At 52.3% G+C, this 19,005-nt stretch overlaps 1 protein-coding gene across 4 annotated transcripts in view; it reads left to right on the forward strand.

The window, feature by feature from the left end:
- Positions 1-19,005, forward strand: part of ARHGAP26 (Rho GTPase activating protein 26) — a 99,082-nt gene that overhangs the window by 24,448 nt on the left and 55,629 nt on the right. For all 4 annotated transcript variants that reach the window (XM_052689558.1, XM_052689560.1, XM_052689557.1 and 1 more), the window contains exon 11: positions 6,433-6,511. In XM_052689558.1, the coding sequence (XP_052545518.1) occupies positions 6,433-6,511 (79 nt within the window). The remainder of the gene's footprint in view (positions 1-6,432; positions 6,512-19,005) is intronic.

A 19,005-nucleotide genomic window follows, 5' to 3' on the forward strand; every position in this document is an offset into this window, starting at 1 on the left:
ACTGCGTTGAACTAGTATCACACGTGTGCTGAATACACACAGGAGAGCCAGGCTGAGCTGCTGTTCTGAGCAGCCTTTGTTGGTCACTGCCTCGTGTTTTCCTCTCTGCAGGAAGTTACGTGCTTTACAAAAAGCCCTTTGCTGGCTGTAGTGTAAATACAAGGAGGTCCATAAGAACTCAAGTTCAGCAGAACTCAAGGTGCTGGTGGTGCTGGCTGCGTTTCCCGGGCATCTGTCAATTCGTCCATGCCTGCCCAGCCCTTCTTGGTGGGGATGCTGAGAGCAGATGGGATTGGGATGGTCTTGTAGCTGCTGCTCGCTCTCTGTGGCTCTGCTTTCCTCCAGAAAGCTGCAGGATTTCTGCTGACGTTGGCATTTTTCCCCTCTGCTCTAAGGGGAAGTGTTGGTTTTTTTTTTTTAAATGTGAAAATCAAAATAAACCCGGGAGGAGGAGAAGCCAGCCGCCACAATAGCTTTCTTCTGTCGTGCTTTCAGAGCCAGCCGAACCTCCCCTTGATGTCTGCAGCCTGCTGGGCACAGGATCAAGAGCTGCTCCAGAAATATGCTGCTAAATGTAAATAATGGCAGGGGAGTGGCAACGCGGGGAAACCTGAGAAATTGCTCCTTTCACGTCCGCGTTCCCCATTCCCTGCCTGAAAGGGCTGTGAGAGCAGGAAGCGCGAACCGACGGGCTGCTTTTCCCCAGCACACAGGCAGCTCTGCGTATTTTTGGTACCAGAATTTGTCCTGAGAGCTCCTGAGTAACAGCACCTTCTGAAACGGGTGAGCTGAGGGGAAGAGGAGGCAGAACTCTCTGCAGTGTCCACCCCATCTCTGACCCACTCTGGAGCCGTGCCTGCGGGCCTGAAGTGTGGCTGTGGGCTTTGCTGGAGATCCCCCACTCCTGGCTGGTGCTCCCCGTTGGCCTCCCATGGGAAGCAGCACGTCGAGGAATGGCTTTCATGCCAGCCCAGGGCTGTGGGGGCTCGGCAGCATGTGGGTGCTGCCCCACAGCTGAGCTGTGTGGTGTGGGTGCTGGTAGGGACGGATGGGTGCTAGGCATGTGGTCTGTGCTGGTTTGGGTCGCCAGGAGGGGGATTGGATAAGGCTGCACCCCGCTCCTCGCACAGACCCGGCGATGGCATGGCTCTCACTGAGGGTGCTGCAGCACATCCGTGCCCGTTTTGCAGCATGGTTTGTGCTGTGGGCTCTTTGTCGCGGTCTGGTTGTGTTTTAGTTTTGGCCTGTGGACCTTTTGTTTTGTGGTTGGTTTTTTTTAATTGTCTCTGCTAATAAAGAAGTTGGAAACTTGACGTCTTGTTCTTCAGCCCCACGCAGGAAGTCTGGATGTCATTAAGGCAAACAGATCCCCGGGATGCTCCTCTGTGTCACATATGTGCTGTGTTTTGACTGTGAGCAGTTTTCCCTCTTTCTTTTCTGTATGCAACTTCAAACTTGCACACCATGGGGACCACGTGAGTCCGTGCCCTGCCCAGACTCTCCATGGGGCTTGTTTAATTGATGCTAAGCCGGCTGGGCACAGAGCAGCTTATCCCTGCTTCATTGTGTCTGGATGAGCCGTGGCTCTCTGCTGCCGCGGGGCAGTGCTGTGGGTCAGGGTGACTCTGCTGCGTGCTGCTGGGGGCTGTGCTGCACCTGTCTGTGGGGCCGAGGCCAGCGTGCCAAACCCAGCACGCAGCCATGCACGCCTGTAAGGCCGGAGCGCGTTGCGCGTTTCACTTAAGTATTTTTATCTCCCGTTGCCATGAATTTTGGGTGGCTTTTCAAACTGTTGATCCCAGTTTGGGAAGGTGCTTTAGGGCTCTGGGGTGAAAGCAGGCTGTGGCTCAGCAGAGCCCTGCAGCCTGGAGGTGGCAGCCTTGGCTTTGCTTCCTTTGGTTGCACTCAGAGGCACAGACCTGGGCTCTTGGTGTGCTGGGGGGGGCATGCGGCGGGGCTGGGGGCTTGGGCTGCTTTGAATAATGTCCAGAGAAGCTGTTTGAATTGAAAGCTGATTGGAGAGGATGTGATTTTCTCCTCCAAGGATGATTTGGCGCCCCTGAACTGAACGCCTTGAGCCTGGTCTGTTATTACAGCATTGCTTCCTCTTCCTATTGTCTGACAGGAAATCCAAAATTCCCAATATTGAAGGCAGAATCACAGAACTGTAGGGGTTGGAAGGGACCTCCAGAGATCATCGAGTCCAACCCCCTGCCAAAGCAGGTTCCCTACATCAAGTCACAACGTGTGATAGAGGCATTTTCTGGGAAGACTAAGAGCTCCCCAGCCCTGCCTTTGCCAATAGTTCTGGGGCGGTTAGGAGTGTTGTAGCTTGTAGCTGAGAAGACACTAAATATTATATATATATATTTACTATATATTTATATACTTTGTTATACCAAAACAGACCTCAGAATGGGGTTCCAGCATCTGGCTGAAATATTCCCTCATGTGATGGACAGTGTGGTTTGCTGGTAATGCCCTTTTTTCAAACTAAACTAATTTGGAGTCTCTGTGCATTAAGTCAGTTTTATAAACAAGGTAAGCAGGGATGACAGCCAATGTCTTACCAAATGAGCCTCAGGAAGGGGAGGATCTCGTTTGGCTGATGACAGAGGCTTTGAAATTTAGGACAGTCCAGGTGGTTTCTCTGGGCCAGAAGCTAAGTGCCCCTAATGGTGATTGGCACTTATGGGAATCGGAGGTATTGGGTGTGTGGGGTTTGGGTCCCTTGGTGAGTGATGGGAGCAGGAACTCTGCTGGTCCCGCTGTGCCCCGGAGCAGCTGGCATTGCTGCACGCCCTTCGCTCACCGGCTGCTTTTGGTGCCATGCAGCCATGTGTGTTCCATGCCTGGTGTCACATTTCCAGTGGCCTTTCAAAGTGGTTCACAGGGAGCTGCTGGAGCTGCTCAGCCCGGTCTGTGCTGCGACTGATGGCAGAGCGCATCTGCAGCGTCGGAGGGGAAGCTTGCCTTGTAATGAGCAGTGGGACCTGAGCTGGGAGTCCCCTAATTCCCTGCCCTCCTCATCCCCTTCCACACCTCCTGTGCTTCTCTGCTCGTAGCGGGGCTGGAAGCTTCCTGGCCCTCCAGTCCTGTTATTAATCCATCTTTAGGCTTTCTCATTCGGCAGTTTAGATTGTCTCGATGTGATAAGCAGTTGCAGGAGTTGAAAGTTCTTATCTATTTCTATTGCTTTCATTATTTGTTTGTTTTTCTGGAAGGAGCAGCAGCTAGGGGACTTTCTCATTTTCTCTGCACGCTTAGTCATAGCTCCTTAAACCCAGGCTGTTTTTCACAAAAGCAGAGATATTGAGAAAATTCAAATTTCCTGTGTGGTCTCACATGGAAAAAATAGGTTTTAGATTGTAGCATATCAAAAATTTACTTTCTTGCAAAGTGTTTATCATGTTCCACTCTGGTCTCACGCTCCTGCATCTTTTCAGTCCAGAAACTTTCCTTCCAATCACAACATTTCCCCATTACGTCGCAGAAGAAGGCAAAAGGCTCTTGGTGCTGGGAGGTAAATGCCTGCTGCAGCCCCCAGCACTGGGTTGGAGGTTTGTTATCTTTGAGCCACAGAAGTCAGTGTTGATGTTTTCACTCTTGCTTCTGGCGTGAGCAATGGCACTGGGGCACAGGGGAGTCCTCTGCTGCGTGCAGCACATCAGGGACACAGATGTTTGTGTGTTAGGTGAGGGAACAGAGATGGGCATGTCGTGTTTATCTTCTGGGAGAGGAAGCCAGAGGAGGCCCTTCCCTGTCTCAGGCTCTACGCTGGGTAGCTGAGATACCCACAATCTGGCACACACACTTCTGGCAGTGGTTGATCTTTGAGGAAAGCCCTGACCGTGGGGCTGGCTGTAGGTGTGGGGCTGGCTGTAGGTGTGGGGCTGGCTGTAGGTGTGGGGCTGGCTGTAGGTGTGGGGCTGGCTGTAGGTGTGGGGCTGGCTGTAGGTGTGGGGCTGGCTGTAGGTGTGGGGCTGGCTGTAGGTGTGGGGCTGGCTGTAGATGTGGGGCTGGCTGTAGGTGTGGGGCTGAGGACAGCCTTGTGCTGCTGGGATGGGTGGGATGCTGGCCTGGCCATCCCAACCTGAGTGCGTGGCACCCCGTGGGCATGGTCCCAATGAATAATGGATGAGCCATAATGTGTGGGGTGCATTTGGAATGCGTCACAGCCAGGAAGATGGTTGTGCTCGGGAAAGTGGTGCAATGGATGCTCTGGCAAATGAGCACTGTGGGAGGAAATGCAGAGCTGTTTGCAATGTAAATGGATTTTTAATTCGGGTTTGCAGCCCCTCCCTGCACGCTGGTAAGTTTGGCTTTGAAGTGAAGCCCAAAGAGTTGTTATCGCTCAAAGGCAGAACAAACATTTTCGCATTATCACTTCTGTCCTGTGCGTGGGGGAACCTGGCACTGGAGATGCCTGCACTGTCTTTCTGGGACCTTGTCAGTTCTCTTAGGGGCCAGCATCAATTTTACTCGAGTGAACAGTTTCAATGTGTTTGTGTTGATGTTTCACAGGAGACAGAAATCTCTATTTCCTTTGCCCTCCCTGGCTTGCTGGAGCTCCCCCGCCAGTCGGCCTGAGCTTGAGCTGAGCTGCCCACCGCCTGCCTGTGCCGAGGAGGAGGCAGCTGCCCCCAGCCCGTCTCCAGCCCCTTGGCCCCTCAGCCCTTCTCCTGCTGCCCCTGTCTCCCCCAGACCACGTTGTCTGCACAGCACTGAGCTTTGTTCCCTGTGCTGACAGCATTCGGTGCTGGCTGTTGAGCGTTTTCTCTCTCAAATGGGGTGATGGTTAAGTGGTTTCCTCTTCCCTTCAAAATGAGTAAACTTCCAAACCACTAAGCTGGTGAGTATGGAATGACTCACCAATAGGATTAGCGGAGATCAAATACATTATGTCTGATTTACTTGGACCTGGATTTGTTGCAAGCCTGAGCATGCTGCTGCTGCGAACCTGCGCTGGGCTGCCTTGCGCGTGCTGCGAGTGAGCCCTGGGGTTGGCTGGCGAGGGGTTATTTCTTTGTTCCTTGCCCTTAAGTACCACAGAGCGATGGGAACGGGCCAAAACCACCACACTGAGCATCCCTGTTCGCGCTGTCATCTCTGACAGAGGATCAGCTCCTACCAAGAACTGAACAGCTTTTGTGCAGTGATCCTCTCCCGCTGGATCGCTTTTGGAAAGTGCAAGTCAGAAGTGAGCCCTGTTCCCAGGCCGTGTGGAGTTCTGCATTTAGTGGTCCCAAAGCATGCAACTGCCATGGCTTTCTGCCTCACCCCTGCGTGTTTCCTGCTGCAGTGCTGGGGCAGCTGTGTTTTGCTGGGTTGGGAGCTGCAGCATTACGTTCTCTCTGCTGCAATACCTTCTGAGAATGAACCCTAAAATCCCCCAGGCATTGCTGCAGACAGCTCTGACAGCCACTCCTGCTCATGCTGGATACATGCCTGTGTCTTCCCTGTTGCCAGGGCTTCTGCCCGCTCTCCTCCTGCAGAAATAGCAGCTGCACTGTGCTAATGCATCTGAAAATAGCCTGGAATGGAACAGACCGGGCCAACCGAACAGAACAGAAAAACTCATTGGATTTGCCACCTCAGCTGTGTCACTGAGCCCCTGCGGATCCCGGGGTGCTGAGGGGCAACCTGTGTTCCATGGTGTGCTGCTGGAGCTGGAGGGTGCTCTGCTGTGCTCAGTCAGTCACGACTTTGGTGACAGAACAAGATAATTGAGCGTTAGCTCCTGGTGTGGGAAGGGCAGAGCAAGGTCGCTTGGAAGTGGTGGAGGTGGTGCTGGCCCTGAGGCGAACGCCTGGCTGGTTTTGTTCCCTGACCCCCCCTGCTTTGCGTGCCAGCACTTGGGCCTGTTCTTTTCCCTTCTCATTAAAATAAATAAGCAGCCACAGAGTTGGTTTTAGCGTGTAGCTCGGGGGCTGCTGTGTGGGTAAGGGCAGGGGTCAGGGGCACGGCACGGTCACATTGATGTGTGTGATTTGTTTTTGGGGACAAAAGTGTTGAAATTCCTGATGCAGCAGAAGGTCCCCCTGTGAGCTGGTGCTTGGGGCGGTAGGACATGAAGTGCGGGGACACAGGGGCGTCCTGCTTGCTCAGGTGCCTTCCGTGTCCATTTCGTGGATGTGCTTTTAGCCCAAAGGCAGGTGAGCTGTCTGGGGTGCAGCGTCACGGGGTGCATGTCATACTGTAAAACCACTGCAGATGTGTGTTGATTATTGGAGATGCCTTCTGCTCCTTTTTGGTCCCGGCTGGGACCTGCAGGGACTTCCCAGAGCGGTTAGGCTGGCATCAGCCGCACCGTGCTGGGGCTTGGCGAGGAAGAAGGTCGTCATCTTTCTTTCTCTGTTTTACACAAGAACTTAATCTGTGTCTTGTTTTCTGACCTGCAGCTTATTTATGGTATTCCCTTTCTCCCTGCAGGCCCGGCGTGATCACCATGCAGGCGCTTTCGGAGGAGGACCGAAGGCTTTGGATGGAGGCAATGGACGGCCGGGAGCCGGTGAGCAGAAACATTGGTGCAGAAGTATTGGAGGAGAGCATGGAGAGCTGTCTGTAGCCTGGGGCAGCTCGCTGGCCACAAAACAGGCAGCCACGCAGCGCCTGCCAGCCAGTGCAGGAGCTGCATCGTGGGCAGAGCCCCTGCCGAGAGAATAGCTTAATCCTTTGGTTAAATATTTGAGGTTATACTGTATCTCCTGTGCTCCAATTGCTCGAAGGTGTGGTGGAAGGGAGGTGGGTAGGCTTGGCCAGCACAAACACGCTGCTGTGCTGTGCTGAAAGGAAAACACGGCAAAAAGAGCAGTAGAAAAAAGTACGCTGTAGATTTCTAGGGCTTTCCGAGTCCTGCGACTCGTCTGGCAACCGTTTCTGGGTCTTACAGAGAACTGCAGATCTTGTGTGAGTGGAGGAGTGGAGCCCATTCCCAGTACTCAGTGGTATTCTTCTCGATGCTGTGCTTGCTTCTGCTGTGCCAAAGCTGCACAAGCTGCCTTACTGCTGGGAGGGAATACGGAAGCTTTTCGGAAAACTGAATTTTTTTATTCTGAGCACATATGCAGACCGTAGTGCTGAGTTTTCTGAGCTTTGCCCTGCTCTGACTGGGCTGCTGCGGATGAGTGCTGCATGGGCTCTGTGTGTCGGTGGGATGGAGTGGTCCCATCCAGCAGTGGCAGTGCCACCATTGTAGAGGAGCCCACGGGTGCCAGGTGCAGCACAGTGTGGGCCTCTGCCTCGGCGTTGTTGGGAGCATGTAGGATGTGAAAATAAACTTTGCAGGCAGCTGGAGCCACGGCAGGACCGTCCGCGTGTGTTTGTGGAGTAAATGTCTGCTACTGGGCTGGAGCTGGGATCTGGCAGCCAGAGTTGGATCCACGTGGGGATCAGGGTGGCCCGGTCCAGCACAGCCCTGTGGCCTCAGGCTGGTGCTGGTTTGAGCAGAGCCCTCCCCCTGCAATCCGCAGAAAGGTCCTTGTTTGTCAGAAAGCATTCTTTAAGGCCACGTGGATACGCACGGGGCTGAGCGGTGAGCGCTGGAAGGCACGTGCTGGGTGTAGTCGAGCAGCTTGCTTTTGAAAGACTTGCAGTGATTCATACACCTGGATGGCTGTGTGTGTCTGAGGCACTGTGCTGTATCTCAGATGAAGCATTTCATTCGGGATTTCAGCTGGGATTCAGCCTGGGAATCAGGGATTCACTTGGCAATTCAGGTGTGATGGGACTTTGGGAGATTTCTGGTCCAGACTTCTGCTCCAAGCAGGTTATTGAAGCCAGGCGAGGAGGCAGACTTACTGCCCTATGGGGCACCAGCTCTGCTGCTTGGCCACCTTCAGTAGGAGAGTTTCTCCTATACCCATTCTGAGCATCTCCAGTTCCAGCGTGCACCTCTTGTCTGCCATCCTGCCATGCTCAGCTCTGAGCCTGGCTCTGCCTTGTGATGCCTTGTTGGTGTGAGGGTTGCTCCCAGGTCCCTGCTATGCTGAACAAGCCCCTCTCCGAGCCAAGTGAAGCCCACATCCCAACAGGGCATGTGCTGTGCTGTGTAGCTTGGACCTACCACTGATGGTGATCACACCTTTCTGCCACTCCCTTGAGTCATGTTATGCTTCTGGGATAGAAATGCACATTCACACCTGCAAACACACCATTTCCAAGAAGAGGAATTGTGAGAGATGCAAGCACAGAGGGCGGAAAAGAGACTGAGTATGCTTTGCCTGCTCAGGACAACCCCTGCTGACATTTTCTATCACCAGCCCTGTTTGGCCTGCTCCTTTGGCTCTTGAGCTGAGAGGCTCTGTCCTGGGGCAGCTGTGGTTGGAGGGTCCTCCTGTGTGAGGTTCACCAACCTCGCCAGCTCCAGCATGCAGGCTGTCTTGTTCCTTCTGAAATGAACTTCTGTCTTGGGGCTGTGTGACACCCAGATGCAGGATAGCATTTTCTGTTTCTTCGCTAATGAAAAGTGTTCTTGCTCATGATTTGAATCAAGGCTTGCTCTCCTTCAGCCACCTCCTTCCCTCTGCCTCACCTCCAGTGAGATGTAAGTGATGGGACGTGAAACCCAGGCACCTGCAACTGGAGCTGCAGGAATACAATCATCCAGTTGCATTTTTGACTTGCTGATGTTATCAGGATTTGGCGCAATAGTCAGCTGGTGTTGTAGGATAGGGTTGCAGAGGTATAGCCAAAGATTTTGAGTGTTTGTGAAGCCCTACACATGTGAAAGGGTCTGTGAAGTAACAGATGCAGGACTGCCTGGATTGGCCTGTTCCAGGGTCTGATCACATCAACTCATTCAAAAAACCCACAGGTCTTCATGCTGCCGCCTGTGGATTTCTGTTCTCCTCCGTCGTGCCCATCAGCTTTGGGTGGCTGGCTCATCCAGCACGTCAAGGATTGTTGCTACTCATTGATGCAATACCTGCTGGCACTGAAGTGCTATGGGTGCTCAAACCTGGCCTTCCAGGTGCGCTGTGGGAGCCATGGGAATGGAGCCTGGGTGGCAGTGGGTCCAAGAAGCATTTTTCTGTGTGTGCTGACAGGCAGGGTAGCTCCTTGTCCTCGGTTATCCTCCTCGATCTGTCAAGTGGATTTCTGGTCTGTTTTGTTTGAATTCTGAATTCTTGCCTTGCAGTGTAAGGGTGTGGGGTGTTACCTACACTGCAGAGATTTCCTTGAGGGAGAGACAAGGATTTGATGTTTGGAATCTTAGAAGCATCCATTCTCTGCTTTGACTGCAATTTTATAACAAAAAAAATACCCTTGTGGAAAGAATGTCTCATTTCCCTTTGGTTTGAATATTGAGTGTGGGAAAGATGGACGTGGTGGGGATGGTAATTCCGTGTGCAAATTCAGGCTAAGGAGAGATTAAAGTGCAGCGGAGTTTGTTTCTTAGTTATAATTAAAAAACTAAAACCAAATGTTGGATTGCATCGCAGGAATATCTAAACATAGAATGTGGGCTGCATTAGCTGAGACGTTTGTCGCAACTTGAAAAGATTTATTGTATCTCTCACAGTCAAAGCCGTCTCCAGATAGCAATTATCAGTCTGTTAACTCTTAGCGCTTGCTATTAATTTGGGCAAAACCCCTGTGCTGATTTTGGGTTTTCTTCTGTGTTGCGGAGGCTGGAAGTAGGGCAAAATGCTAACTGTTACAGAGCAATTGCATTCGTCTTTGTTAAGATACTCAGGGTGAGTTTCCTGTGTTTTTTTCCCTCTGGTGATGCAGTTTGTAGTGAGTATGGCGGAGGCTGGAGCGATTCTGAAAGCTGACTGGGGGCTGAGTCAGAAATAAAGCTGTGCTGGCTCATAGTGGTGGCTGTGGTAGGCTGTAGGATTAAGAGAGACGCAAATTAGGCTGTTTGCTTTCTGTCAAAGAACTGAACAAGATAAGCATTTTAGTAAGGTTATGGCTTCGCTTGCCAAGTGCAGCAGCGTGCCAGCCAAAAGAGATGACGATGTCAGCGGTTCCTGCTGTTACCTTGCAAGCAGGTCGGTAATCTTAGAAATCATTCTCACGTCAGTGCTGATGGAATTGGGATAGTGGGTTTGGAAGCTTTTGGGTCGCAAAAACATTTCTTCGGGCAAACAAACTTAGCAGAAGATTAAAGGTATAAAGCGTGTTGAATGGTGTCCCAACTGAGCTGTGCAAATACCTTGTCCGTAGCCTTAATTTGTGATGGAGAAGTTAGTGTTAAATGGCAAATGCAACGTCCCGTGATCCTGTCAGAAGGAATAAGAGCTGAGCGGCGCTGTTCTGGCACTTGCATCGTGCTGCCCTTTGCTCAATTTGTTTTGTTTTGCTTTTCTTTTTTGTTCTTTGAGGCAGTGCAAGTCTATAAAAATACAGCAGGCATTTCGTATAGGAGTTGGCTTTGTTTGCACTGTAAAGCTGAGGGCATCACTGGGGACGAACAGTCGGTTCCCACTTGGGCCTGCTGCTGTCATGAGGAGGTGAGGAGTGCAATGGAGGCACACCAGCGCTTTTTCCTTTTCTTCTCTGTTCCCCTTTCCTTCTCTTTGGTTCTTTGTAGGTTTACAAAGATGGGAACAAAGGACAAATCCCTGGCGGGCTTTGGGAGGCTGAAAGCTGGTTGCTGAGGTTGGTGGGTTTTGTTCCGGATGACCCAGCAGCTGGATCCATTGCCCTGGAAGGGCCCTGCTCCTCTTGGCCCCGCTCCATCCCCCAGAAATAAATACGGTTTCTGCTCCCATTCTGGAATGCTATTGCAGAGCATCACCTCTGTGAGGACCTGAAACCTCCTCTTGGCTCCCCACATACCCAGGTTCAGCAGCACCTGCAGCTCCGTGTGAGGACACTGGGCTGCAGGGCCATCAAGCTGTGTGAAGCTGTCAGGTTTTGGGGGACAGTCAGGTGACAGCTGCGGCGTTGAGTTTTCTGCCTGCTGCTGGGACACCACGCTCGTGTTCCCAAGCAGGAGCTGCGCCCGGCTGGAGCTGCAGCGCTGTTTGTCAGCACTGGGAACCTGTGATGTTCAGAAGTGGTTACTTCTGGGTTAATGAAAGACTAGGTGGCAAAAGCCACAAAATGCTCTTAATAGAGACACTTAAAGGCCTTCCCTGGGTAATGAAGGTCATCGCTGTAGGTCATCATTTGGAGTTTGTGCCATGCCAGCAGCTTGTTAGCCCCATGAAATAAGATGCTTGTGAAGCCTGCATGTCTGAGCTGAGTGCCCACACAAGCACACGGAGCCTCGTCTCCTGGCGCCGGACGCTGCCAGGCATCGCAGGGTGCTGCGGGCTCGTGCTCCGCGCAGGGCAAGCAGACACGGCTGTGGTCACGAAGAACCCATTTCCCTTCCTGCAGCAGCCTACAGGCGCTCCACCTCCTGGTGGCGACGCTGGCGCACAAGGCTGGTGGCTGCGCACCTCGCCCCGCGCTCGGGCTCAGGCTCACCAGGCTCTCCCCACTCCTTGTGTCCCTCAGGGCCGTGGTTGTGGGGACTGCACAAAATGGAGCAGGGTGGCTGTTGGGACGCCGTGCGGCTGCGCTCCACTAGATGGCAAGCTGAGACCAGCCCGCTCGTTGCACTTGTGCCCTGGTGCTCTGAGGGCGGTGCTGCCCTGCGCCTGCTGCCCTGGCCTTACAGCAGGGCACTGCGGGCTGGGGGCAGTGATCACTTCCTAGTTTTTCCTCCAATGCTTGGTGCAAGCTAAAGCTAAAACCGCTTCCTTCCTTTGTTGTCCTTCCTCTGTTGCTGTCCCTGAAACAAGCAGTAATTTTGGGAGCAGGCAGTGTTTAAGTGCAGTAAGCCAAGTGTGGGTGGGTGAAGACCTCCAGAGGCTGCAGAACTTCTTGTTGCTTGCTCCCCAGGCAATGGGGTCCTTCCCCTCTGGCCCTACATGGCCCTACAGAGCCCTCCAGCACCTGCAGGCCTGGCGTTGCCACGGTGACCATGGCCACCATCTCAGTCTGTAGGGATGTGGTCCTGTGCTGTGTGCAGGCTGAGGCCATGCTGGGACCCTGCTCAGGTCAGCCCGGGGGGCAGTGTTTGGTTTGGTTGAGTGGAAGCAACTGCAGTGAAGTGACCGGTACTGGGTAGTGAGGCAGCTGTGTTCCACCCTGCTGGGGTTGTCCATGGCTCGTGGTGTCTGCAGAGGCTGAAGGAGGTAGGCTGTGGGCTCCAGAAGCTCCTACCCCACTGCAGCCCCTTGGCCGTGCTCCCCACCTTGCAGCAGCTCGGTGCACAGGGGCTCATTTGCCAGTGCTGCTCTGGAGACATAATCTAGTGTTTTCATAGCAAAACCCAGTGCCCAGCCTCCTGTTCCTGCCCAGCACACAGCACCTCTCCTCCCGCCTCCACCTCACGTATTGCTTCTGGAAATTCTTTCTGGAATTGTTTTTCATTTTCTTTGTCTAATTATACGAAATGGTAAGAGATTAATTTCCCAGTGGAAATGATGTCTTTTGAACTCGATCCAGCGCTTTCAGTCTTGGCATTCCTGTCGTTTTGGTTCATTCCAAAAATAAATTAACTTGAAGGACTTCTGTTGCAGCCTGGGGGACGGTGTGGTGGGGAGGGCACGGGTTGCCACCTCCCTCGTGTTCCATTATAACCAACCGGAAGCTGCAAATCTGCTTTATCACTTTAATTCATTTCATCTCCAGCCCCTCGGAGGTCGCTTGCCTCTTCTGTATTGGTTTTTGTGCTGGGCTCATTAGCTCTGTGTCTGAGCGTTTCCACAAAGCTTGTAAAACCTCCTGCTCCCTGCGCCGAGGATGCGGTGTTTGCAGCGGCTGCAGCTGGCGGGCAGGGCTTGGGCTGATAAACATCAGCAGTGCTTTCATCCGAGTGCGATGGCCTTACGTTGCCCCAAACAGTCACTGAGGGAAGTGCATTTTTGGAGGTGGTACGAAAATCTTCATGCTGAGCATCTCTGAGTGCAGGGGGTGGTCCTGAGCTGTTTGCTGCCTGCACACGGGCGAGGCGTCGGGAGCCATCACTGCGTGTGCCCTCCTGTGCTCCCAAGCATTTGTTCTGTGTTGGTCTGTTCGGCTTTTTCTGTGCCACTCTGACACAAATGTGTGACTGTGGGCCTTCCAGAGAAATATTGTGTATGTTTTATCATGAGTTTTTTTCATGGCCTTCATCCTGTCTGGGTTTGTTTGCTTATGGCAAATTCTTTCTTTCTGTTCCACTTTCCATGACCTGGTTCGTTGCAGTCGCTCCATCTCTCCGTTCTGCGCTGAGCAGAACATCCTTCCCCTCTCTGCCCCCTCTCCATCTCTAAGTTTCTATTGTTTGCTTTTTCTCTTTGCCTCTAATCAGCTCCTGACCCAGACAACCTAGTGAACTTTCCCTGAACCAAGGCTGCTGTCTCACCCATGTGCTCTCCCTGCCTGGGAGCTCCTGCAGTGCCTCTGACAGCAGCAACTCAGCTGGGTGAGGTGGGCAGAGCCTGGCCCAGCACAGCGTCTGCCTGGTTTCTCTGCCTCCCACCATTTGAGATTTTTGGCAAGAAAGCTTACTTGTTTTTCATCCTTTGTCCTTTTTGGGGACACGATGGTAGAAGAGAATCAGCCTGAACTTTCAAGCTCAGTGATTATGTCAGGTTCCACGTTAGTTTTTGTATCACTTGTGCTTTTATCACAGCCCCCTTGTCTTCCCTTTTCTTTTTTGTAACTGTTTTAAACCTATGAGTGATAACTTTAGATTGGGATTATAAGCTTTTGTTTTGTCTCTAAAGCATTTGAGCCGGTGAGGTTGTAAGGCTTGACTTCCTGCTTTCAGGTGCAGCTCCAGCCAGTGCTGCTTTGCTGTTTGATATCTTACTGGATCAGGATCGCTGCTGCCTTGAGAAGTCACGATTCTGTTCCTCCTTTAAAAAGCTGATTGGATCATAAATAGAGAAGAAAAAAAAAACCCCGAGAAAAACATTCTGGATCATCTTGAAAAGAGATAAGAGCCCTCAGGACTGCTTGATAAACCAAAAGCACTATTCCACCCATCCACGTTCGGAAAGTTTGTGACTTCTTCCTGCACTGCTGCTGGGAAATCCAGGAGCTCTGCAGTGGCTTCGGTTTCTGTTTTTCATGTCCTGTGGGTGAATGGCTCATTGTTTCTTTAACGCATTCTTTGTGGTAGCCAGCTTTGGCATGACAGTTTTCTTTGTGGTCTGTGCTGCGCTCCGTTGGCCACAAATGTTGGATTTTGCTCAGAGTGGCAGAGCTGTCCTGACATGAGTGGGTTCCAGCGCCCCTCAGGAGCTGGGAAAGATGCTGGCTGTACCAGGGGAGCGTTGGCCACTGCTGCTGTGCTGCTGCCTTGTCTTGCTGCTGACAGCAGTGAGGGCTGGGATCAGAGCATCTCGTGGCCGCAGGGCGCCGTGCAGCATCCACCTCTTGTGTTGCACCCACACACTGCTGCAGCACAGCGCCGTTTTCTTTCATTTTGATTCAGGCCAGGAGGTGAGCGTGGTGCTGAGAGGTGCTTGGAGTTTGCTGAGTCCCTGGGGAAGGAGGGCTGATGGAACCTGGACTGCTGCTTGCTGGCGACACGTGCAGCGTGTGTGTGAGCAGCACAGATCCACGGACCTGCAGCGACTTGTTCTGAGTCTGCGTCGGGCGGGGGAAGCAGCTGAAGAAATGGTTGCAGGGTGGCTGCATTGAGTGATTTTGTTCCTGCTTTGATTTGAACCCAGCTGCCCACCCTTAGGCTGTGTCTGTCTGCTTGCTGGCAGCCTCTGCGGAGAGGCACGAAGCGCCATGAATGGAACAGCAAAGAGAGCGCGAGCTGCTTGTCTTTCTCATGTCACCTCTGTTGTGGAATATTTGAGCAGAAGGTTCAAGAGGCATCTAGAAAGTGAGGGAGTAACTTCATATCAGTAGAATTCTCCGCTGGTTTTAATGGTTATTAAGAGTATTTTTGCTAGCCTAAATGAAAAAGTAAAGTAGTCGGTTTGTTGTGCAATCAGTTGTAAAACTTACCACTTTCTTTATTGCCTGTCTTTATTGGTCCTTGCACTTTTTAATAGTGATCTACTGTCACGCCACAGTCCCACCACAGTCTCTGATCTAGGCTTCCTCCTACTCCTGTTTGCTGTCTCAAAGCCTGCCCTTCAAAACTTAAACAGTTTGATGATCCTATTTCTGCTTTGCTGGCCTCTGTCCCGTGCTGCTTTGGGTTTGCTGTCCTGGGCAGGCCTGCAGGGAAAGCAGCAGCTGTATGGGACGCAGGGTGCAGAGCCTTTTGGCTGCCATGTGCTGCAGGTGCAGCTTGTGAGTGCTGTGTGTGCACGGCGCTGTGTAAATGTTGGGGTGAGCGGTTTCCTCACAGAGCTTATCTGTGGAATTTCAGGTCAAAACCAGAAAGGCCTGAACGTCGTGCTGTACTTTTGGAGAGGGGCATGCAGGCAATGTGAAATCTCCATCGGGCTGCCTGCCAGTTCCAGGGGCACAGTGAGCCCAGTGCTGCACACCAGGACCCCAGCGTGAAGCCACTGCACTCCCAGCTCCCTCCGTCTCCTCCCATTCCTGCTGGCTTTCTGCAGAGCAGGGGTGCAGCCAGTGCACACCTGGCCTGACGGGCAGCCCGCAGCACGAGCAGCTGTGCAGCCTGGGGCTAGAAGTGCTCACCACAAAGGTGTTGCAGCCTTGGCACCAACCCCCACCCAGCATTGTTTGGAACAACTGGGCAGTGAAGAACCTCTTTTCACCCAGCAGGAATGCAAGGCATGGCTGTGTTACAGTTATTTTAAAAGCAAAGGTGACACTGTTATTTAAAGGCAGGTTGGTTTTGTGTTCACGCTCCTTGCTGGTGGTGGATGTTGGGTGGAGGAAGGGTGTGTGTGAGATAGGCAGCTACGAGGCTGGCTGGGCTCCAGCAGGGCTGCTGGAGGTGTGCGTACTGTTGCTCAAGGATCCTAGAAAAGTTATGGGCAGCTGTTAAACTGGGAGAAGTTTTCACTTTTAGTCAGACTCCTGAGCGGCCCGAATAGATCTGCTCCACTGCACTCACTTAGAAATGCTGCTCTGTGAGCCTATAAGCGCCTCAGTTATTCCAAAAATGTATTTTTCTAAACCAGTTGACCTTTAGTTACATTGTTCTGGAGACTGCTGTGTATCTAACATGCTTTGTGCCCCGTTGCTTCCACCTACCCTCTTTCTGTTTGTTAATTTCCATGCTGTCTGCAGCTCGGTTTCCATTTGCCATTTAGATGGGGTGAGCTGACAGTGTGACCCCAGGAGGTTCTTCCTATGGCTGCCCAGGTGATTTTTTTCCTTAGGTGACAAAGGCAGTGGTTATATAAGTGAGCTGAGCTAAGCAGTGCAGCTGGCTGGCGGGCAGCCCACCCCGCTTCAGCCTCGGAGGCTCTTGGGAATGCCTGCACTTGCAATAAAACGTGGGCTTGTTTTTAATTAGAACCATCATTTAGTTCAGCACGGAGACACAGAAGAGCAGGACCCATTTAGAGGATTCAGACCCCGAGATGCCTCTCTTTAATAGACCTTTTCTTGCTTTTAATCAAACACAGGCGTCCGTGCGAGTTCTGGGCTGAAATCTGTGCTGGAAGAAGGGAGATGGAGCGAGGCGGGGCAGTAGCTGTGCCTGCAGCACGTCAGTGCAGTGCTGAACAGTGGGCTGGGAGGGAAGGAAGGAAGGAAGGAGCTGCCAGGGACCCTGGGCCACCCTCTTCCAAGCGAACAGCCCTCATCTGAATGACATAAAGCAGCACTTCACAGCAGGTTTCTGCTGCCCTGCCAAGTCTTTCGCTTTGGAGGCGAGGCTTTTTCCTCCCTTCCCCCTGCAGGGAGGCCTGCAGTGATGTGGGCTGGGAGAGATCTTACTCCTATCTGTGCTGTTCTGGCTCACAGAGCAAGGAAGGTTATTTCTAGCCACAACACAGTGTAGTCTAGCTCTGAAAATCCTGCTTGTAGTACGAAAACCTGGCTCTCGGACAAAAATAGAACAGGGTTGATAAGGCAGAGCCAGAAACAAGGGCTGATTTCATCAAGGTTGCCAGGTGTCCTGCTTTTAACAAGGAAATATGCTGCTTTGTACATGAGCCTTCTTGCTCTGTGCTTTGCTGGCATCCTCCTGCTGGGCTGCGTCCCAACCGAGCAGCTCCTCTGCAGCAGAGCCAAGGCTGCTCGGGCGTCAGGTGCTGAGGATCCTGCCTGGCATGGCACGGGCATGTGCTGATCCTTCTTTTTTTCCTCTGTTTTCCTCCCATTTCCCCCCTTCCCTGCAGCAGTAGAGGTCAGGGTGACAAGGTGCCTTCCCCTCCCCAGGCATGCCCAAACTGTCTCACGAGGGAGCCCAGGTGCCCGGACCCAGCTCTGGGCAGTGCTGTGCTCTCTGAAGGGGACGCAGCGATGGCGCTGAGCGGCACGGGGCTGACGTGGTGCTGCACCTTCAGCCCTGTCTTTTGGGATGACAGCGGGGCTCAGAGCCGCGCTCCCTGAGCCCAGGGGCTGCAGCTGGCTCTGGGGGGGTCCCAGGTTGGCAGCGGGGGAGGCAGGGCCCTGTGCACCTCTGCCTGTTCAGCCTATTCTTCTGGTGCAGGACCAGTCATTTGTCTGGCCCCACTGTGAACCTGGTGGCTGCATCACTGGGTGATGATACCACTGCTAGCTGGCTTGATACGTTAATTTTCAGCTGTATCAGTCTCCCTGTGCAACTGCACAGAAGACAAGACAGAAGCACAATAGTTGCCATGTGTAAATAAGTCAGCATTGGCATGCCTTGCCAGAAGAGGTGGATAACTCACAGATCTGTCTTGCTCAGAAGTCCATGGAAGTGCTTTCATCCAACAGCAGTTCGAGGATGTGAGTAGCTAACTCCTGCTGTTTGCAATCAGGAAAAATGTTCCATCCAATTATACTAAAATTATGCTTGAAGATACAATTTTATCACTTTCTTTTTCTCTTGAGTTGCTGTGAAATAATGGAGTATTTGGCAATAAAAACAGCAAAAACAAAGTAATGCCTTCGACACTGAATATGTGCTAAATAATTCACGGAGGCTTTACTCTCTTGAAATCATTCTGAGTTACCCAACATCTTGAAAACCTGTTTGTCATTTACAGTGTGTTTGCTGTGGTTCATCAGAGGGCTTTTCTGCATGCTGCTGCAGCTGTGAGTGAATGCAGGAGTTTGCCTTCTCTGGTCTTCTCCCAAGCACTGTTGTTCTGGGGCCTGTTTTTGTCCGGGGATTTTCATAAGCCTTTTCCACTGTGTTCAGTGCTGCTCAGGCTTTTTACACTTTGTGGGGATTGGGAAGAAGTGTCTGTGGTTGATCCTGATGCATTTCAATTTCTGTTGTGCTCTGAAGAGGTTGAGAATGTTGGGATCTGGACTGTGGTAAAACGATTGAGGCTTTGTTGGAGTTCAAGTGAAGGCAGTAAGAGAGAAGGCTCTTCCAGGCAGTTCTGTACCCTCTGTCTCCTGCAGGACCACGGGGCAGGTGGGCGAAGGGCTGGGCAGGAGTCCCAGCACCCAGTCCTTGCAGTGCCTCACAGTGCCTGGCCTTGGCCCAGGTCTTTGAATGAACCTGAGGGGTGGGCTCTGGCTGGTATGCTGTTTATGACCCTACTTTCCCCTTTAATTTATTAAGAAGTTCCAAAAATGTGTGTGTTTTGCCTTTCTGTATCTTCACAACCTGCCCTTAGGTGGCTGGCAAGCCAGTTGGACAACCAATGTGGGAATGTGATGATTTCTATTTATAAAGTTTTGGCTTCTTCGTCTTCTGAGCTGAAAGTTGAAAAACTCGTTCGTGGCTGTTTTGAGCATTTCTGACTATGAATCACAAGGAAATTGCATAATGCTGCAGCGCTTCCTTCTATTGCTCCTGGCTTTACAAGCGCCGCTCCTCCGGGGAGGCTGGGGAAGAACCTGCTGGTCTGAATGCGCTGGAGGAGCAGCTCCAGCACGAGGACTGCGTGGATCCTGCCATCGTTCCGACCACCTTCCTGCCAGGTGGTTGGAGTGATGGGATCGTGCTTCCCTGGAGATGGAGATCCCTCCATCTGTGGGGGC

The sequence above is a fragment of the Tympanuchus pallidicinctus genome, unplaced genomic scaffold, assembly GCF_026119805.1.
Source record: "Tympanuchus pallidicinctus isolate F22 unplaced genomic scaffold, pur_lepc_1.0 scaffold25, whole genome shotgun sequence".
NCBI lineage: Eukaryota > Metazoa > Chordata > Aves > Galliformes > Phasianidae > Tympanuchus > Tympanuchus pallidicinctus.